Raw genomic sequence first — 19,039 nt, forward strand, 5'->3', positions numbered from 1 at the left:
GAGATAATCATTTTCTCATCACTGCTGGAAAAATTCCTGTATATCATTTAGAGTACCCCACGAGCCGTGTTAGCAGCCTATCTGCATTGCTCAGAGAACTTCATGCCTGACTACAATTACCCTCGAGTCTTTTTCATTTCTCCACTACCTCAAGCGTAGTGATACCCAATTGATGTTACTCTGGGATTACTACTATACATATGCAGTAACTCGCATTTTTCAATGTTCAATCTCAATTGCCACTTCTCCACACACTGCCTAATTTCTCTAGGTTTTATTATAGCATCATACTCCGATTTCTGTCATTAACCACCCTGCCAACATATCATCTGCAAACTTAGACATTAAATCTAATATGCCTTCAGCAGTATCATTAGATCTTCCTCTCCCAAGTCGCTGATGTGGTCTGCCTCGCAGAAACGTGGCTTCAACCTAATCAAGATACACTCTTCTGCTCAGCTATTGCTGGTTACAACATGCTGTCTGCATCCAGGGAGCAATCTAGAGGCGGTGGAGTAGCCATACTGTACAACACCTCCCTATTCTCATATGAGAATTCGACCTCAACTACAACTGAAGATTTCGAAGCGATTATAGTCTCGCTACGCTTTCACTCCAGCCACATTGATATCGCATCTCTGTATATTCCCCCAGGGCCTACAAATGAAATTATTGAAGATTTAGGGAATTGGCTCTTAAACCATCTTCGTCCGTCTGCACAACGCCTTGTTTGTGGTGATTTTAATCTGCCTCCAAACCGACATCACCTCTTTATCAGGCTCTGCGAGTTCTTCAAATCCATCAACATGATACGGGTCAATGAGAACCCCACCAGGGGATTGAACCTACTGGATCTCGCTTTTGCTTCAACACCATGCACAGCTGAGGATGATCCCATCGCATTCTTCCTGTCTGATCACCAGCCCATAGTTTTGACATGGTCATTGCAGGTGCCAAACTTCAACATCCCTGACAACAAAATAGTCAAATACGTTTCAGCACCTAAATACCTTAATCCTCAACTCTGTGTAGAAGCAGCATCTTGCATTCCTTGGGATGTCCTCATTGACTGCGACTTCAGCATTGCAGTGACACTCCTGTCTGAATGGATTAAATCCGTCACCGACTATGCTGCCACCAAACAAGTAACAGTAACTCCCCATTCCAGATCGTGGTGGACTGCTGATCTTAACAACAGCTTCAAAATGAAACAAGTCCTACATAAGAAATGGAAGCATACGAATGACAGTAAAGACAGAATCGCCTTTTCCCGTGCCAGGGCCCACTTTAATCGAAAGAAAGCTGACGCAATCCAAGTGAACCTTAACCGCACTCTGAAGAAAGGAAAGCCATTCTATGCTGCTCCACATGGTGGATTCAATCACATGCTTGATCCTCAAGAATGGCTCAAATACATCGCCAGATTTTCAAATACAACCACAGTCCCATCTACAGTTGTCCAGCCTGACTATGAAAACCCTTCAGATGTCCTAGGGACTATCCAGATCACGGAACAGGAGCTCATACGTGCCATCAATTCCCTTCCCACAACAGCCACTGTTGGGGAGGATGAAATTCCACAATTTATGATCAAATGCTTAAGCACATTCATCATAGGCCCTCTTCTCTCGATCTACAACAGATGCCTCGCTGAGCATTATTTCCCACCCCAGTGGAATAAATACAGAGTGTACCCTATCCCCAAAAACCAATTTGCCACAAACGTCAGCCATTTCAGACCCATATCAGTTGCCTCTTGTCTGTTAAAAACTCTTGAAAAGGCTTTGCTACCCACAATCACTCAACAAATCCTCCAGACGAAACCACCTGAAATCCACTATGCTATCGCAGGAAAATCATCAATCACTAACTTGGCAGCCACCACAGAACGTATTCTCTCAGCATTCGAACAAAGAGCTGAGCTAGCAACCACATACCTCGACATAAGCGCAGCCTTTGATGCCGTGTCGATTCCGGCCTTGCTCCTCCTACTTAAGGAGAATTTTCACATTCGAGGTGATATGCTGTGCTTTTTGGAATCACTTCTCAGTCACAGAATACTTATTCTCCATCGGCAGCAACATACCCTATCCTGCGACATTACTGCTGGAGTACCGCAGGGGGGTGTCCTGTCTGGTGTCCTGTTCACAGCCATCATCGTGCCCATTATTGCCTCAACGAATGGTCTCCTATGCTATGCCGATGACTTCAAACTGCTGACTCCAATTAACCTTGGCGACAACCCCGCCCAGCTCAGCAACAGGATCAATTCCCAACTTAAGGATCTAGAATTGTACCTGGCAAACTTCAATCTAAAAATTAACCCTCTGAAGTCTGCTCAGGTTATATTCTCCCTTAAATCCATGCCGACAGTACTCAACGTTTCACTCGCAGGGGTACGAATACCAAACGTACCCTCGCACACAGACCTTGGCGTTCTGTTCGACCAAAAGATGTCCTTTGTCAACCAGATCGACAAACTCAGTACCAGATTTTCTCGTCTACGGTGGATCTCAAAGCAGCAGCTGCTACACGTCCGACATCCTGCCACTGTTAAAAGGTTCATCACCTCCACCGTCTACCCTGCCATTCTCTATGGTGCAGAAATATGGGCCTCTGCTGCACATACAAACCTTAAGCGGGTGTACACTGCTGAATACTGGCTACTGAAATGGGCGAATAACAAGCTTCGGCTACCTCCCGCTACCACAACTACCATGATGGCACAAGCACTCGACATCCCGAGGTTGAAGTTCCTGATCGTTGAAAAGAGGCTGGTCTTCATAGCCAAACTCATCTCAGGCCAAATATCATCTCCAAATATTTGGAATGCTTGCTCTTGGAGGATTCCACAGCCAAGCCTAAGGTCGGTACCAGTACTTGTGGCTCACCACAACAGGCTTGTACTCACCGAAAGATTTCTGCCCAAGCAGATGCTCGCTGCCCTCAACCGTGTGGACGCCGACATCGACACCATAATAAGTAAAAAGAAGGACAGACACAACTTTATCAAAGCTCTTGAAACCTGAATCACTGCCAAATTGTATTTGTTTTTCTTTATTTGTGTTCAGCTCCTTGTTTCTATGATGTATTTGTATTTCTTTTTGCATTTGTAATCTGTATTTTGTAGCCTTTTGTATGTGTTCGCTATATTTTGTAGCCATTTGAATTTGTACTTATGTTATCTATATGTGAACCCCTGGCGCTCGTCGCCGTGATGGGATATTGTGCTGTAATTCTACTTCACAATAAAGATTTATTTATTTATTAATAAATAATTGAAAACAATACAGGGCCCACCACTGAACTCTGAGAGACTCCATTAATAACATTAGTCCAAAAAGAGCAGGGCCCATTAATAACCATTCTCTATCTTTTGCCACTCAACCACCACTTTATCCACAGCAGTAACACTCCCCTATTTCCACACTACTTCAATTATCTGCAGATAAAGGAACCACTAAGTGGCAGTGATCACAGTGTACTGACGTGGGATTTACTTAAAGATGTAACTACCATCAGGGATAAGGGGTAAGGTTTTTGCTTTCGTAAAGTTGACTACAATGCTCTCAGAGAGTTTTTAAATTCTATACAGTGGGATCAACTGATGATGTTACCAATGGTGAATTCAAAATTGGAAGGTACTAGGAGGGTACTAGGATTTTCATACCAACTAAGAAATACTGTTCTAGATTTGGGGGCAAACAAATGGATGTCAGATGAATTAATGTGGTTCGGGGCAGAGAAGAAAAATGCATGGGATGCATAAAAATTATCAGGAGACATAGAAGCCTATGGCAGATATAAGCTAGTCTGTAATCAAGACACAAAGGAGGTTAGGCAGGCGAAGGCAGATTACGAGAAATCTTTGGCAAAGGATGCAAAGAAAAACAGCAAAGAGTTCTTCACTTATGTAAACTCTAGAAGAAAAAGGATGAATTAGATTGGTCCACTTAACATTGATAGTTTGACTATTGATGATCATGCTCAGGTAGCTGATAAACTGAATGATTATTTTGCATCTACATTCACAAGAGGAGTTATTCAAAGAGAGGTGTGCCAGAAATTGATCAAACTCTAACAGAGAGAGCTAAGTGATTTTGTAATAACTGAGAGTAAAAGTGGAGGAGAAATTGTTGAAGTTAAATATAAGGAAGGCACCTGGGGTGGATGGGATCTATCGAGTTATATTAAAGGAAGCAGCAAAGGAAGTAAGAAAACTCTTAGCCATAATTATGAAAGCTTCCTTGGACTCTGGGGAGGTCCCCATGGACTGGAAATGTGCAAATGTGTCCCCAATTCACAAAGGGGGATCAAAGAGTGACCTGTTAGTCTAACTTCTGTTCCAGGGAAAATAATGGTGTCACTGGTTAAGGAAGCAATGCAGGATCATCTAGACAAGACTGCAGTTATAGTTCAGACACAGCATGGGCTTGTTAAGGTGAAGGCTTGTCTGACAAATTTGGCTGGATACTATGATGTGGTCACAAAGGAATTGGATGCGAGGAATAATTTTGATATCATACACTTAGATTTTAGGAAAGCTTTTGATACTGTGGCACAAGAAAGACTTCTGTACAAATTGGAGCAGTATGGCATTAAGGACAAGTTGCCACAACAGATAAAAGGATGGTTGAATGGGAGAAGGCTGAGTGGTTATCAATGAACACTGCTCTTCATGGGCCAATGTTATTAGGGGATTCTCCTGGGGTTCAGTGTTGGTCCCATTGTTGTTTTCAGTATTTATCAATGATATTGATGAAGGTATATCAGGTTTAATGTCTAAGTTTGCAGACAACACAAAGGTTGTCAGGGTTGCTAATGACAGTAATGATTAGATAGTATGCTACTGCAACAGGATCTGGAAGTTAAACAGATGGGCTGAGAGGTGTGGCAACTGAAGCTTAACATTGACAAATGGAAAATAATGCATATGGGTAGCAGTAACCCAGTGTAATGTATCAACTGGGTGGTACTATACTCAGGGCAGTGGAGAATGAAAAGAACCTGGTGGTAATTGTGCAGTCGGATATGAAGTTTTCTGAGCAGTGCAAAAAGGATGCAAGGATGCACTCATGGTGTCCTGTCAATGATATAAAGGAATTTTGCTATCAGGAATAAGAGGATGATTGCCCCCTTGTATAAGGCAATGGTCAGGCCACACCTTGAGTACTGTATACAGGTCTGGAGGCCTCATTTTAGGAAAGATGTAGAGAATGGCAACAAGATTGGTAAGTGGAACAAAGGGTTGGTTTTACCAAGAAAGGCTTAAATTCTGCAAATTGAAACTTCTGGAGACAAGGCACCTTGCAAGATAATCTAATTGAGGTGTATATGGCCTTGAATGGATTGAGTAAGCTCAATGCTAATGGAATTCTTCCTCTTGCTCAGATTACTCACCTGAGGGGGCAGAAATTGAAATTGAGGAAAGACAATTGTAGAAAATATGTGTGGAAATTTCCTAGCAGGTGGTTGATAGTTGGAACAAACTTCCATCTGTTGTAGTGGAGGAAAGCAACTTAAATAAGTTCAAGGCAGAACTAGAAAAACATTTGGAGAATGGATGGGTGAAATTGGAAGGGCATTTTTTTTTTTTTTTTTGGCTGATGCTATATAAGCTATACATGAAGTCAATTTTTTTTTACATCCAGTTCATTGGTTTCTATAGCAAAACAGCCAAAACAGATGACCATCTCCTCTTAGCAAATACATACTGTGATTATACTAGTTAAAATGGCCATACTGTGATTATACTAGTAAAATGGCCATACTGTGATTATACTAATTAAAATGGCCATACTGTGATTATATTAGTCATATTGTGATTATACTAGTTAAAATGGCCCTGCATATACTTCTTTAACACTAATTCCATTAAAGAAGTGCCAGCCATGACTAAACTGTTATTTTCTGCCCACTTTTGTGGAGAAAAGAACAGTAACATTATGTTACTGTCCTTTTCTCCCATATGGTTTCTTAAATAACTTTTTAAATGATTTAAGTTTGAATTAGATCTTTCAACTGTCGCAGTGGATACCGGTAAAGTGGCACATATTTTCAGTAACTGATATATATTTGGATATATATCTTTATTACATATTGCTAAGTATTCTATGGCGGTCACAGTATTTTGTAGTTTTTCAGCATATTCCTTCTGTCAGAGGTTATATTCAGAAATTAACATATTTTCATTAACAAAGTTATCACTATTTAAAAGGTCATCAGAGTAAAACGAAAATAGTGTTCATAAATTTTGAATATAGATATCTTCAATAATATTACTTTTTGGAAGGGGACACATAAAAGAAGATAAAACATCCTTATGTGTTAAAAAACTAGACTCAATCTGATTTAAGAAATTATCTAAAACAGCACAAAAGTCAAGATCCGATAATAGTACGCATTATCACACAGTATATTACAGTGGTTGGTGTGATGACCGATAATTCGTGGTACCTTCAAACTTATTTGGCAATTTTTACATAAACCTTGAATTTCTAAAAAAAAGATGATGAAATGATCTGTCGGCATCTGATCTCATTTCTTGTAGTTTTTTTTTTGGTAGTTGTTGGCGCATCGGCTTCTGTGGCCATAATGCACCTCCCAAGGTTTTTGCAGTACTTTGATTCAAGCCCGAGGCGGGATTTGAACCCGCGACCTTTGGGTTGCTAGGCAGGTACTTTACCCACCCGGCTAGCCCAGTCAGCATGTAGTACTACTTTTAACAAATTAGCTTGATCAATTGCTTTCTTTAGGTTGATATTAATGGTTTGTAAGTATTTACTCAAGCCAATACTATTGTTGATTACTTTTTTAATAATATATAAAGCAACCAAAAAATTACTGTTCTGGATGGAACTGAGAAATAATTGTGCATTTGTTGCTGTATCTTTATCTTCCCGTGAGCTTATTACTGTTAATGCTGCAAACGTTGGTTCTAACAATTCAATGAATATAATTACAGATTCGTGCCTATTCACCCACCTAGTGGGGCACATTCTTTTGAGATGCTTTTTCTTCGAATTCGGACACAATTCTTGTATCTGTTCTTCTAATACCAACTGCCTCTTTGGATACTGAAAGAATGCATAAACTTTTTGGATGATTCCCATGCAGTTTTGGATATCTTGCAAATCACATGAATCCGAAATTGCTAAATTTAAGCAATGAGATACGCAGTGCACGTAAAGTGCTTTTGGGTTTAATTCTTGTATATGAGCCTGGATGCCATTTATTCTGCTGGTCATTGCCCCAGCACCATCATATCCTTGGCCATGGATATTTTTTTATATCTAGCCCAAATTTTTCAAGTTGATTAATTATTTCTTTCACTAGTTTTTCACCAGTTGCAGAATTTAGAGGGGCAAATGAAAGAAAATTTTCACATATTTGAAAATTTGTTTTGTCTACGTATCTGACACAAAGCGACATTTGTTGAAATGTCTGTAGTTTTGTCAGCTAATACAGAAAACTATTTAGCTTTCTTCACTTTGTTCACAATCTGTTTCTGAATTATAGAGCCACAACATTCAATTATTTCATTCTGGATGCCTGCACTAGTGTATAATGAATTTTTACCAGCAGTTCTTAAATGATTTTCTAAAACAGTCGTTCAACTCGTTCCCTTAACAAAGCTCGAAAGTTTCTTTCATTGTAGTTTACAGCTTCTGATAAGTTAATGGGCCCACTGTCTCGATGACCTCTTAATGGTATTCCTTGCTTTCCACAAAGTAGAATCATTTTATTTACTGGCACCAGTCTTTTCTGATTTTCCATTCGTTCTTCATATTTTGCTTTATCCAGCAATTCTTGTACAGATAAACGTTTGCCACTAAGAACTTGAAAATCATTAGCTTGACATAAGGATATTCCATGATAGTGCATAGTAGTATGCAAGTTAAAATCTCTAGTGGCATGTTTTCACTTATTATACCCAGTTTTCATTAAATGTCCAACTAGTTGAGCCTGATTATGACCTACATTTGTACTAGAAAACAGAACACAATATTTACAATATGCAGCATTTTCTATTTTTGAATAGGCTAACCAGTCATATTTTCTCAACCATGAAAATTGAAAACGTCTATTAAACTTTTCTTTTTGATCGGTAGATCCAGGAAATTTATAGCTAGAATCGGGAACCCAAACACTACCCAAAGACTTGATTAAATCCACGATAAACATTTTTTTGTCTTTAAGTAATGCAATGTCATTAACTTCACACTTTTCATTGATTTGAACTTCAATTTCCTCTTCATTCGCTGACTTCATATTTTGGACTTCAACAGAATTTTGATACTCAGATGCACCATCATCACTCGTTTTGAATTTTTTTGCCGCAAATTGCAACATTGAACTTTGTTTTCGTTTTCCATTTTATCTAAAAAGAAAAAAGAAACCTCGAGTCAAGCGATATTTTATGTAGGAGTCCTCAAATTCAAGGCTAAACATGATCTCAGAAACAGAAATAGATGAAGGTCAGTTAAATTGGTGTAAATTGTGTAATTGGGGGCGTAATCTGTTGAAAAAGAAATTTTTGAGATTTGATGCACAGTGATTTTGAGAATTTTGAAAAAATGTAAAATTTTTCATTTTCACTTTTAACTTCTGAGGAAGATATGTTTTTATTTTTTTTGTCAAAAAAAAATCGTGCCACTGGTCAGATAGTTCTCAAATTTAATCCTCTAGTAAACTTCTTTATTCATTTTTCAATGAATCATTATTAGGCCACAATTACACAACATTGCCCCAATTTAATTGACTTCGTATCTCTTACATGCAGTTTGCTAGAAGCTAGCTCACCAAGCTTAGCACCAAGTTTGGGATTGTAAATGTATGTACAAAGAAAAAAGTGAAATATAATGTGGAACATTTAACTTTTAATGAAAAAAAGATTATCTTTTATATTAAGTAATTTAGTCAATAAACATATGCTGGGAAATTAAAGCCTAACAAAAGAAACTGTGAGAATCAACGAAATGAATTTTTTTTCAAATACTCAATATAAACTTTATACACAAATTTAAAATTTAATTACCGCCTTTCTATTTTTCGCCTCTTCAAATTAAATTTATCCAAGCACAGATTATAAATTTTCACAGAAACATGAATTGTACCTACACCGAAGAAACTTTGTAACTATAAACAAAAGCTGCAAATCGCACTGATATCACTTTACAACTAAGCCGAAAATCTTGTTAGGTATTAGCCTACCTACTTATTATGCATATTCATAGTTGAACCAGCCGAACAAAAGCTGCAAAAGTCAGATGCACAGTGGCAAAAGTACATGTAGCTCAGCGCACGAGCTGATAATTTCAGTACAGTAAGGGACATAGTTGAACTTTCATTTGTGTAGTGTTTTCAAATAGTAATTAAATTAAAATTGGAATAGTGTTTTGAAATATGGAAAATAGTAGTATAAAGTAAAAATATCAGAGTAGAGTATAGGCACAGAGGGGGCTGCAGCCCCATACTGGTTACGCCACTGTAACAACCTACAAAAAGCATACTTCACATAGTGAGAGACAGTACTACTACTATCATGTAGTAGTACTAGCAAGTGTATGAGCTTATGCAGCATCAGCCAAAAAAAAAAAAAAAAAAAAAATCACACCATTCCCTACAAATGCCTGTCCAGTTTCTCCTTAAATTTATTCAACCTATCAACTTACACAATCACAGATGGAAGTTTGTTCCAGCAATTAACCACCCACTGGCTAAAGGCAAATTTCCACACATCCATTCTACATCTGTCTTTTTTAATTTGAATTTATGCCCCCTTAGGTTCATAATCTGAACGAGTAAAAGGATCCCATCAGAATTCAGCATGCTCAACCCATTCAAGACCTTATACACCTCAATCAGATCACCGTGCAGGTGCCTAGTCTCTAGCCACTGCAATTTGCAGAACTTAAGCCTCTCTTGGTAAGAGGATCCATTCATTCCCCTCACCAATCTTGTTGTCCTTCTCTGTACACGCTCAAGCAAATCGACATCCTTCCTAAAATGAGGCCTCCAGACCTGTATGCAGTACTCAAGGCATGGCCTGACCATTGCCTTATACAGAGGGATAATCACCTCCTTTTCCCTGCTAGCAAAATTCCTATATATCATTGACAAAACCCCATGACCTGCCCTGGCAGCCTGTCTGCATTGCTCAGAAAACTTCATATCTGACTGCACAATTACTCCCAGGTCTTTTTTTATTTTCTACCACCTTAAGTACCACACAGCTGGTACTTTTCTCTCGGGTTACTTCTACCCACATGCAGTATTTTGCATTTGTCAAGGTTAAACTTCAGTTGCCACTTCTTAGCCCATCTGCCCAAATTATCTACACCCTGTTGCAGTAGCACACTGCCATTACTGTCATTAACAACCCTGCCAACCTTTGTATCATCTGCAAACTTCGACACTAAGCCTGATATACCTTCATCAATATCATTGATAAATATACAAAACAACAGTGGACCCAATACCGAACCCTGTGGTTTGTTTGTTATTTGGTTTTTAGGAGCATTAGCAACTAAGACCATATTGCTCCGGGATATGCAGTGGTTATTCCCTGACCTTCTTTATTCCCTGACACACTGCTGCTCCTTCCCACCTGGCTACGGAGGCACGTTCCGAACCCTGTGGGACTCCACTAATAACATTAGTCCACGAAGAGCAGCACCCATTGATTACCACCCTCTGTCTTCTCCCACTTAACCATCCTTTTATCCATTGTAGCAACTTACCCTTAATACCATTCTGCTCCAATTTGTACAATAGTCTTCCATGCGCAACAGTGTCAAAAGCTTTCCTGAAATCCAAATATATGATATCAAAATTATTTTTTGTATCCAGTTCCTTTGTAACTACATCAAAATTAAATATGTTCAATTAAAGATGTTCAATCTTTAATTGCACATTACTTGCCAATTATATGACACATCAAGAAGTTAAACAAAATGTAAATACTTACCTCCAATCTACTAATGCTTGAGGATAGTAAACTTCCAGGTTCTGTAGACTGACTCCACAGTAACTTACCTCCATTTAGAGGATCTAAAGCAGATATTTTTCCATCTAATGTACTTACTAGTAAAACTTCCCTAAGAAGAAAAAATTATATTAAAGGTTAACTTATAAGATGTGAAAAAAAAATAAAATATGACATCTGAATAATAATATATATAATTCCATATAAAAATATATTTAATCTTCATTTCAAATTTGATTCCACAAGATAAAATTTTTGCCAGTTTCCTTTCTCTTTACTTCAAAATAAGATGAATTTCATCTTGTTCATTTCTCCATTCCATAGAGAACCCCCTGAATCTTTGATTTCAGGGGGATTCTATGGAATGGAATGGAATGCAAATGTATCCCCAATTCACAAAAGGGATCAAAGGATAACATGAGTAATAATAGATTGTTAGCCTAATGAATAATTATAGATCTGTTAGCCTAATGAATAATTATAGATCTGTTAGCTTCCAGACAAAATTATGGAGTCTCTGGTTAAAGAAATAATGCAGGACCATCTAGAGAGGAATGCAATTATACTGTAATCATAGCATAAATTTGTTAAGGGGCAAGCTTGTCTGACCAATTTCATTGGATAAAGGTAAAGTGCAGCCATTATCAACCCACTGCAGGATGGAAGCCTCCTCAACGATTCATGCTGAGGGAAATGGACCATAATCTGCCACGCTGGTCCAGTGCGGGTTGGCAGATCGACCGTATTCAGCAGTAAGGGGCTTGAACCCCGGTCTACTCAAACAGCGTGTGCCACTGCACTCCCGCTCTGACCACTCGGCTACGGAGCCGCTTTATTTCATTGGATACTATGATGCAATAACAAAGAAACTGGATATAAAAAATAATATGGATTATACTTGGATTTCCTGAAATCCAAATATAATCCATTATAACTGGATTTCAGGAAGGCTTTTGATAATGTTACACATAAAAGACTGCTTTACAAATTGGAGCAGTGTGGCATTAAGGGAAAGTTAGCTGCTTTGGATAAAGGGATGGTTAAGTGGGAGAAGACAGTGTTGATTAATGGAGAATGCTCTTCGTGGACTAATGTTATTAGTGGAGTCCAACTAAAAATAGTGAATCCAGCACCGAACCCTGTGCTATTAGTGTTATTAGTGGAGTCCCACAGGGTTTGGTATTGGGTCCACTGTTTACTGTATTTATTAACAATACTGATTAAGGTATATCAGGCATAATGTCTAAGTCTGCAGATGGTACAAGGGTTGGCAGGGTGGTTAATGACGATAATATAATGAAGGTATGCTGCTTGAATAAGATCTAGAAAAATTAGGCAGATGGGCTGAGAAATGAAAATTAAAGTTTAACAGCAAAAATGTAAGGTACTGTATGTGGGTATAATTGTATGGTACGACACTCAGGTAAGTGGAAAGTGAAAAGGACCTAGGAGTAATTGTGCAGTCAGATACGAAGTTCTCTGAGCAGTAAGACATTGACAAAACACTATGAGCTGCCAGGACACATCATTGTATCCTGTCAATGATATACAGGAATTTTGCTAGCAGAAATAAGAAGGTGATTATTCCATAGTATAAGGCTGCAGTTCCCAACCTTTTTCGACTCGCAAACCTTTCAACGTAATATTTGTATCGTGAATCACTAATTAGGCCTAAATCGTATAATAGTTCTGAATTTTTATTATAAAATATTTCCAATACTACGTTTTTATAAGCAATATTGCACAATAATATAAAATTATCATAAGTCACCTATACACAACAATGGTCTTTGAGAATGAAAAAAAATTTAAAGATAAATTTTAAAAAATAAAAAAATAAAACTACTTTAAAGATTAAAAATACCACAAATTCACATTAAAAATGATTTAATACTGTATAACATTCAAATCCAACACGATATGGCACGGCACAGCGATTAACAATGTTTACTGGAGTTCACCTGACATGTTACTGAATGGTGCGATACATATCGGCCCGTTCGCAACTAATTCCCCCCAGGCGCCTCCGTAGCCAGGTGGGAAGGAGCAGCAGTGCATAGCACACGCTTCTTGATTAGACCAGGGTTCGAGCCCGTCGCCACCAAATATGGAGGATGCGGAAAGGTCAGGGAATGACCACCGCATATCCCGGAGCAATATGGCCTTAGTTGCTAATGCTCCTAAAAACCAAACAACAAACAAACAAACAAAACTAATTCCCCCACTAACATCCTGTTGCGCATGCTTGCTATGTAAGGATGTACGACCCAAATGACAACTAAATATAAATTTTGAACCGAACTGCATAAATTAATATTAAACTATTTTGTAGTTTACCAAAATATAACTATGTAAATCTAAGCAGATGCCATGACAGACGTTTTAGTGAAAACCCCCTGGAACACTTTCGTGAACCCCCAGGGGTTCATAAACCACTGGTTGGGAACTGTGGTATAAGGCAATGGTCAGGTCACATCTCAAGTACTGCATACAGGTCTGGAATGTAGAGCTGCTGGAATGGGTAGAGCGATGGGCAACAAAATTGGTGAGGGGAACAAAGGGGTGCTCTTACCAAGAAGGGCTTCTGTTTTGCAAACTGCAGCATCTGGAGACTAGGCACTGCAAGGTGATCTGATTTAGAGATGATTTAGGCTTTGAATGGCTTGACCAAACTCAGTGCTGTAGGATTCTTCTTCTTCTTGCTCAGACAATGCACATGAGGGGGCCTAAACTCAAATCAAAAAAGGATAGTTGCAGAATAGATGTGAGAAAGTTTGTCTTCATCCAGCGGGTGGTTGATTGTTGAAACAAACTTCCATTTGTTGTTGTGAAAGTGAGTAATTTGAATAAATTCAAGGAAGAACTGGACAAATTATTGGAGGGGATGGACAGAGTGATGTCTGAGGATTTCTTTTTTTTTTTTTTTTTTTTTTTCTGGCTGATGCTTTATAAGCTTGCTTTCTTGCATTACATGCCACTATTAATAATAAAGTAAAAAATTACATAATATATGTAATATATTATGTAATTTTTATATTACATTATGTAATTTATTATATTACATATATTATATATATGTAATATAATATATAGTATATAAAAATTACATTATAAAATTACAAAACAATCAAGGTTAAATTGTGCATGGCATGTGTGTGTGTGGTCAAACTGAAGCATGTGCTCCCAAATTTTATATTAACTTACATATTATTTTATTATCAGTTTAAGTTTAAACTAATACTGCTGGATGTGTTATTTCAAGCTGGTTTAAGCTCTCAAATTACATTTTGCGGATTGTTACTGTGTTGCTTTTTAGTGATAATTTTTCCAATCTGACTTGTCTAAGTTTGTGGTTATATGGTCAAATGCAATGTGGCACAGGACCCCAGGTAACCTAGGTTATATGGATAACTAGAATGTGACATATGGTTAAAGCTACAAGGTAATTGTTTTAAAGATCACTCAAAATCAAGAGCATCCTGGATCAAAAAGCTCTGAACAACACTCAACTTCCCATGTTTTTTCCCGAGTCATGCCAGTTGCAGCTGGCAATAGATTTAATTTTCTTAACACTATGTAAAGATATTTGATCACACCTGCAACTACCTCTACCTTTCCTGGAACAATTTTTTCTGGCTTTAAAATGACAAATTCTTAAGAACCATCAGATATGCTTTGTTGTCTGTCTGTCTGTCAGAGACATTATTATTCTGTGTATAACCTGTCTAAAACCTTTTTTTTTTTTTTTAAATCAATGGACCTTAAAAATTACAACTATGACATTTATAGATGAGATATCCAAATCTGCAGATAACTCTAATTAATTCTAAAAAAGTCCTCTCCATAACAATGGACCTTAGTCTCACCAGTAATCATGATTTATCTAAAGAAGTAAAGAACACTTTACCCATCAACTGATTCAACATTAGTTGAAACTCTTAATTAATAAGATTTGTCCAGATAACAAAATGTAGTAAACACCCATAGGTATTTTTTTATTTATTTTTATGTACAAATATAAAGTTTATATTGGATCTATCAAACACTGACAATGCTGCATACAAAATTATGCTTATTCACTGATATAAATACACAATAAAAAAGCAATAGTAAAAATAAAACTGTAGACAGTGTACAATTAAATCTATATAAATGAAATAAAAGATAATTACAATTAAAATATACTTTCGTCAACAGGTATTACTGACTTCATCAAACAAAAAATTAAAGTCTGGCAAGTGTTTAAATAACAGTTGTATAGCTGCATTATTACTGCATTGTCATGTGGGATTTGTCATGCATACCATACATCACATGAGGTATGCATCACATGTTGTATACCTCATCATCATATTCAAGTGTTGTAATCATTTGCTTGCCGCATTCCCTTTTTCCCCCTTACTTTCCGTCCAATATTAACATGTTGAATCAACATTAATTTAAATATTAAATGAATCGCCTGTCACATTTTATGTACATTGCTTCTAACAGTCCTTTACACATCCAATTTACTGGTACTTTTCATATCCAATATCTGCTTTGGGGATTTTATATAGTGTTGTTGTCGTATGTGATTGGCAACATTTGGTTGGTCCTTGAGGCTATCACAGACATTCTCTCATGTATGCCAAGCTGGGCTTGCTACCTGGGAGATTAAAACACTGATGGAACTGATATTCAGGTGACATTCAAGTCAAGTGGACCTAATTTTGGCAAAGTTTGTTGGTCTGTGGCAGCCAAATCCCCTGCTTGTACCTTCACGATGGTGGGAATGCTAGTAACCCTGGGTATAACCCCCACGTGCAAGTCCTGAAATACGGCAACAAGCATACTGGAGGTGACCACCCAGGTGCAAAACAATGTAAGCAGGGATTGAAGTGTGACACCCACATCACAGGGAGGAATGACGTGGCACCCCCTCTGTGTTAACAAGCAATACTAGGTGGTAGATGACTTCATCAACCGGTACAATACACTACTTTGCTTAGTGGAGGCTTGAAGTGGTGAATCCATGATTAGTCTTCAGAGCAAAGTTCCAGCAACCTTCCCGTCTCTTCCATCATGCAGTATGTTTGATGTCTTTCGAGGTTATGATGGACACCATTGCGAGATCCAATGTTCCTTAAGTTTCGAGGATACAGCTCTAAAACGGTGTTCACAGGCCGGCTTCAAGATAGTCCACCGGACCAAACCTTTTGGTAACTCTCTAGGAGACTTCCGGATCAGCTAGAATATATTTTCTCTCTCTCCCTCTACTCAGCCAGATAGTAACAGGAGGGAATACAACTAGCATGTATGTGGGGGGGAGCATTGTCAAGGCCAATGTTATGTCAAGGAGCTGGGTATATTCTTGCTATGTGTGTATGCCATACCCAAAAACTTCATTACATCATACAGCAGGTCCTCCCCACCTTTTCTTACTACTGAATACATCATGAATGTTCAAACTAATAGAACTTATCTGTGAAAGGATCTAAACCTCCCAAACACTTCCTCATTCATTTCACAAATATAAGTGGTCTCAGTTCCAATCTCAACGATGTCTATTTCCAAACTCCATGTACTTTTTCTGACAGAATCCCAGTTATCAGTTGATTCAAATAGTACTCATCTGAGTTGTCCAAATTATTCCCTGTGTGATTCCTTTTGCTTTAAAGGTGGTACTTGTGTATATGTCCATTCTGATATTCTCTGTCAGAAACACAGTAATTTGGAATCTCCACTTTTCAATCTTCTCTAGCTTAAAATCTCTCTACCACATTCTATCAAATTCATCTGTTGCCTCTATTGTTCTCCCAACTCCACTAATCATTTGGATCTCTTTGATTTCCTCTCTTTGAAACTTGACTTTCTCCGGTCCAGCTTTCCCAACAGTGAGGTAATTTTCCTTGATGATTTTAATGTTCACAACCCAGCTGGCTTCCATTTTCTAGTTCACATGAATCCAGTTGATTGAGATGCTGAGACTTTTGCAATTATTAATAACCTTGCTCAGATTGTTCATTTACCTACCAGAATATGCAGCCAACACAATCATTTTCTCACAATCCTTCTAAGTGCACAATCAAGGTGAGTGGATCTAGGCACCTCAGATCAACAGCATATTCACAGGGAGGCAGAGGGGGGTCATATGTTCCTCCTTAATACAATTATTGGGATATAAGTACTGACGTGACCTCTGTGAGACTATCTTAAAAAACAAAATTATTTTTCATACTTGTTATTATTTGAAATTCAATTATTTTGGACACATAATACACTTACAGTCACTCACTGATTAACGTAAGGGTTGCGGTCCGTGGAACTCTATGTGTCGGAATTTCCCCCATGCTTGTGCAGCACTCACAACTGTGCTTGCTGAATTGATTGAATCAAAAAAGATGTTCGACGAACATGTGAATAGAATTATTTATTGTATTTATTCAATTTTTTGTCTCATGTGCAGGAAAAATTACAAAAGCGTGCAATTTAAAAAATTTCAAAATTACAAAAAAAGAGAGGAGACAGGCATAACGTCAGTAAGTTTTACCTCTCGAGCATCATTGCCAAAATCAACTGTCTTCAGCTGATAAGTACACTGCTGCAAAGGATGAGGGCTGTGGAGATTTAGAAGGGGTCAGCGACTCAACCTTACGAAAGAACATATTAATGGATGGCTGGACAGTGGCTTTTTTTTTTTTTTCATCGTAGATTTATTTGTAGCAAGCAAGCATATCATTCAACCCTCTGTTAACTTTTAAGGATCGTTCGCTGTCAGGATCCATCTTCTCAAATCTCACCATTGTCGATGCAATTTCATGAAATCGCCAATGCTATCTCTCTGGTGATGAAGCATCTTGGCTCCTCATTTTGTTCATCTTGAGCTTCGTCAGCATTTTCTTCTTTCACTACCGCTACCTGCAAGTCAATAAGTTCTTTGTTAGATAATTCCTTCTCTTCTTCCTCTATTAACTCCTGAAGTAGCTCTGCAACCTTTACAATCTTATCTGTAACCTCTTCATGATTCTTATTTTTCAAACCCTTTGAAGCCTTTTATGTGCTGTTTGCATATTTTCTTCCATGTGCCATTTAAACAACTTTTAGTAATTTCTGCCCAGCCCTTATTAATGTTTAAGATGCCGTGGTAAACATTGTAAGATTTGCAAAAGTCTCTTAACATAAAATTTTTCTCATCACTACTGCAGACAATGCCTGAGCAAATGTTGTGCGTGAATAGTATGCTTTTAAATTCAAAATAACATCCTGATCCATAGGTTAGATGAGTGAAGTAGTGTTTGCCGGTAGAAATATGACTCTCACATTCGAATTGAAATCATCTAGATGCGTAGGATGTAGTATCTTAAAATTATAAATTTAATTTTTTTTATATTTTGTCATTTAAAATTTTTTTATTTTAAATTTTAAATTAAATAATCTAAGTTAAATATTAATTTTTAATTTTTTTTTTTAATTTTGAGAAACATAGAATTACACATAAACAATAAAAATATTCTTTTATGTGTACAACCTCCAACTTCTTTCACAACATCAAACAAAAAAAATATACAGTATTACCAAATGGGGGGGGAGGTAAAGATGTAAACTACACATCTACTAAGTAATTTAATCAAATATTGATTTTATTACAATGTAATAAAATTAATATTTATATTTTATTCATTGTAATTTTATTACAATGTAATACATTACAAAATAATTACATCAAATTATATTATCTTTATATATCAGCATGATTTCATCCATATTACTCCTAAAGACTTAATAATTTCAAAAATAATGCTCGTAACTTGCACACACACACACACACTAGTTATTCAGAGCAATTTACCTCATTACGGACCAGTCTGTTTCTGATAAAGCTCTTTCCTAATGTTATCTAACAACAAAAATTCTATCTCAACCCTCTAAACAGGAAGTTGATAGATCTGAATCAACTATAAATAGAAATTTGATTATCCTGACCACAGACATATATTCTAAATTCAGGCTGTCTTATAATTAGAGCTCTCTCCTTTTAAGGAAAAGGAAAGGAAAAAAATATTTATAAATAGC

At 37.3% G+C, this 19,039-nt stretch overlaps 1 protein-coding gene across 1 annotated transcript in view; it reads right to left on the minus strand.

Moving 5' to 3' along the window:
- The window catches only part of LOC150078283 (eukaryotic translation initiation factor 2-alpha kinase 3-like), a 280,030-nt gene that overhangs the window by 251,809 nt on the left and 9,182 nt on the right, over positions 1 to 19,039 (minus strand). The window contains exon 2 of the mRNA XM_090385567.1: positions 10,970 to 11,099. Coding sequence (XP_090241693.1) covers positions 10,970 to 11,099 — 130 coding nt within the window. The remainder of the gene's footprint in view (positions 1 to 10,969; positions 11,100 to 19,039) is intronic.

The sequence above is a fragment of the Mastigoproctus giganteus genome, chromosome 11, assembly GCF_048544385.1.
Source record: "Mastigoproctus giganteus isolate SK-2022 chromosome 11, ASM4854438v1, whole genome shotgun sequence".
NCBI classification, from domain to species: domain Eukaryota; kingdom Metazoa; phylum Arthropoda; class Arachnida; order Uropygi; family Thelyphonidae; genus Mastigoproctus; species Mastigoproctus giganteus.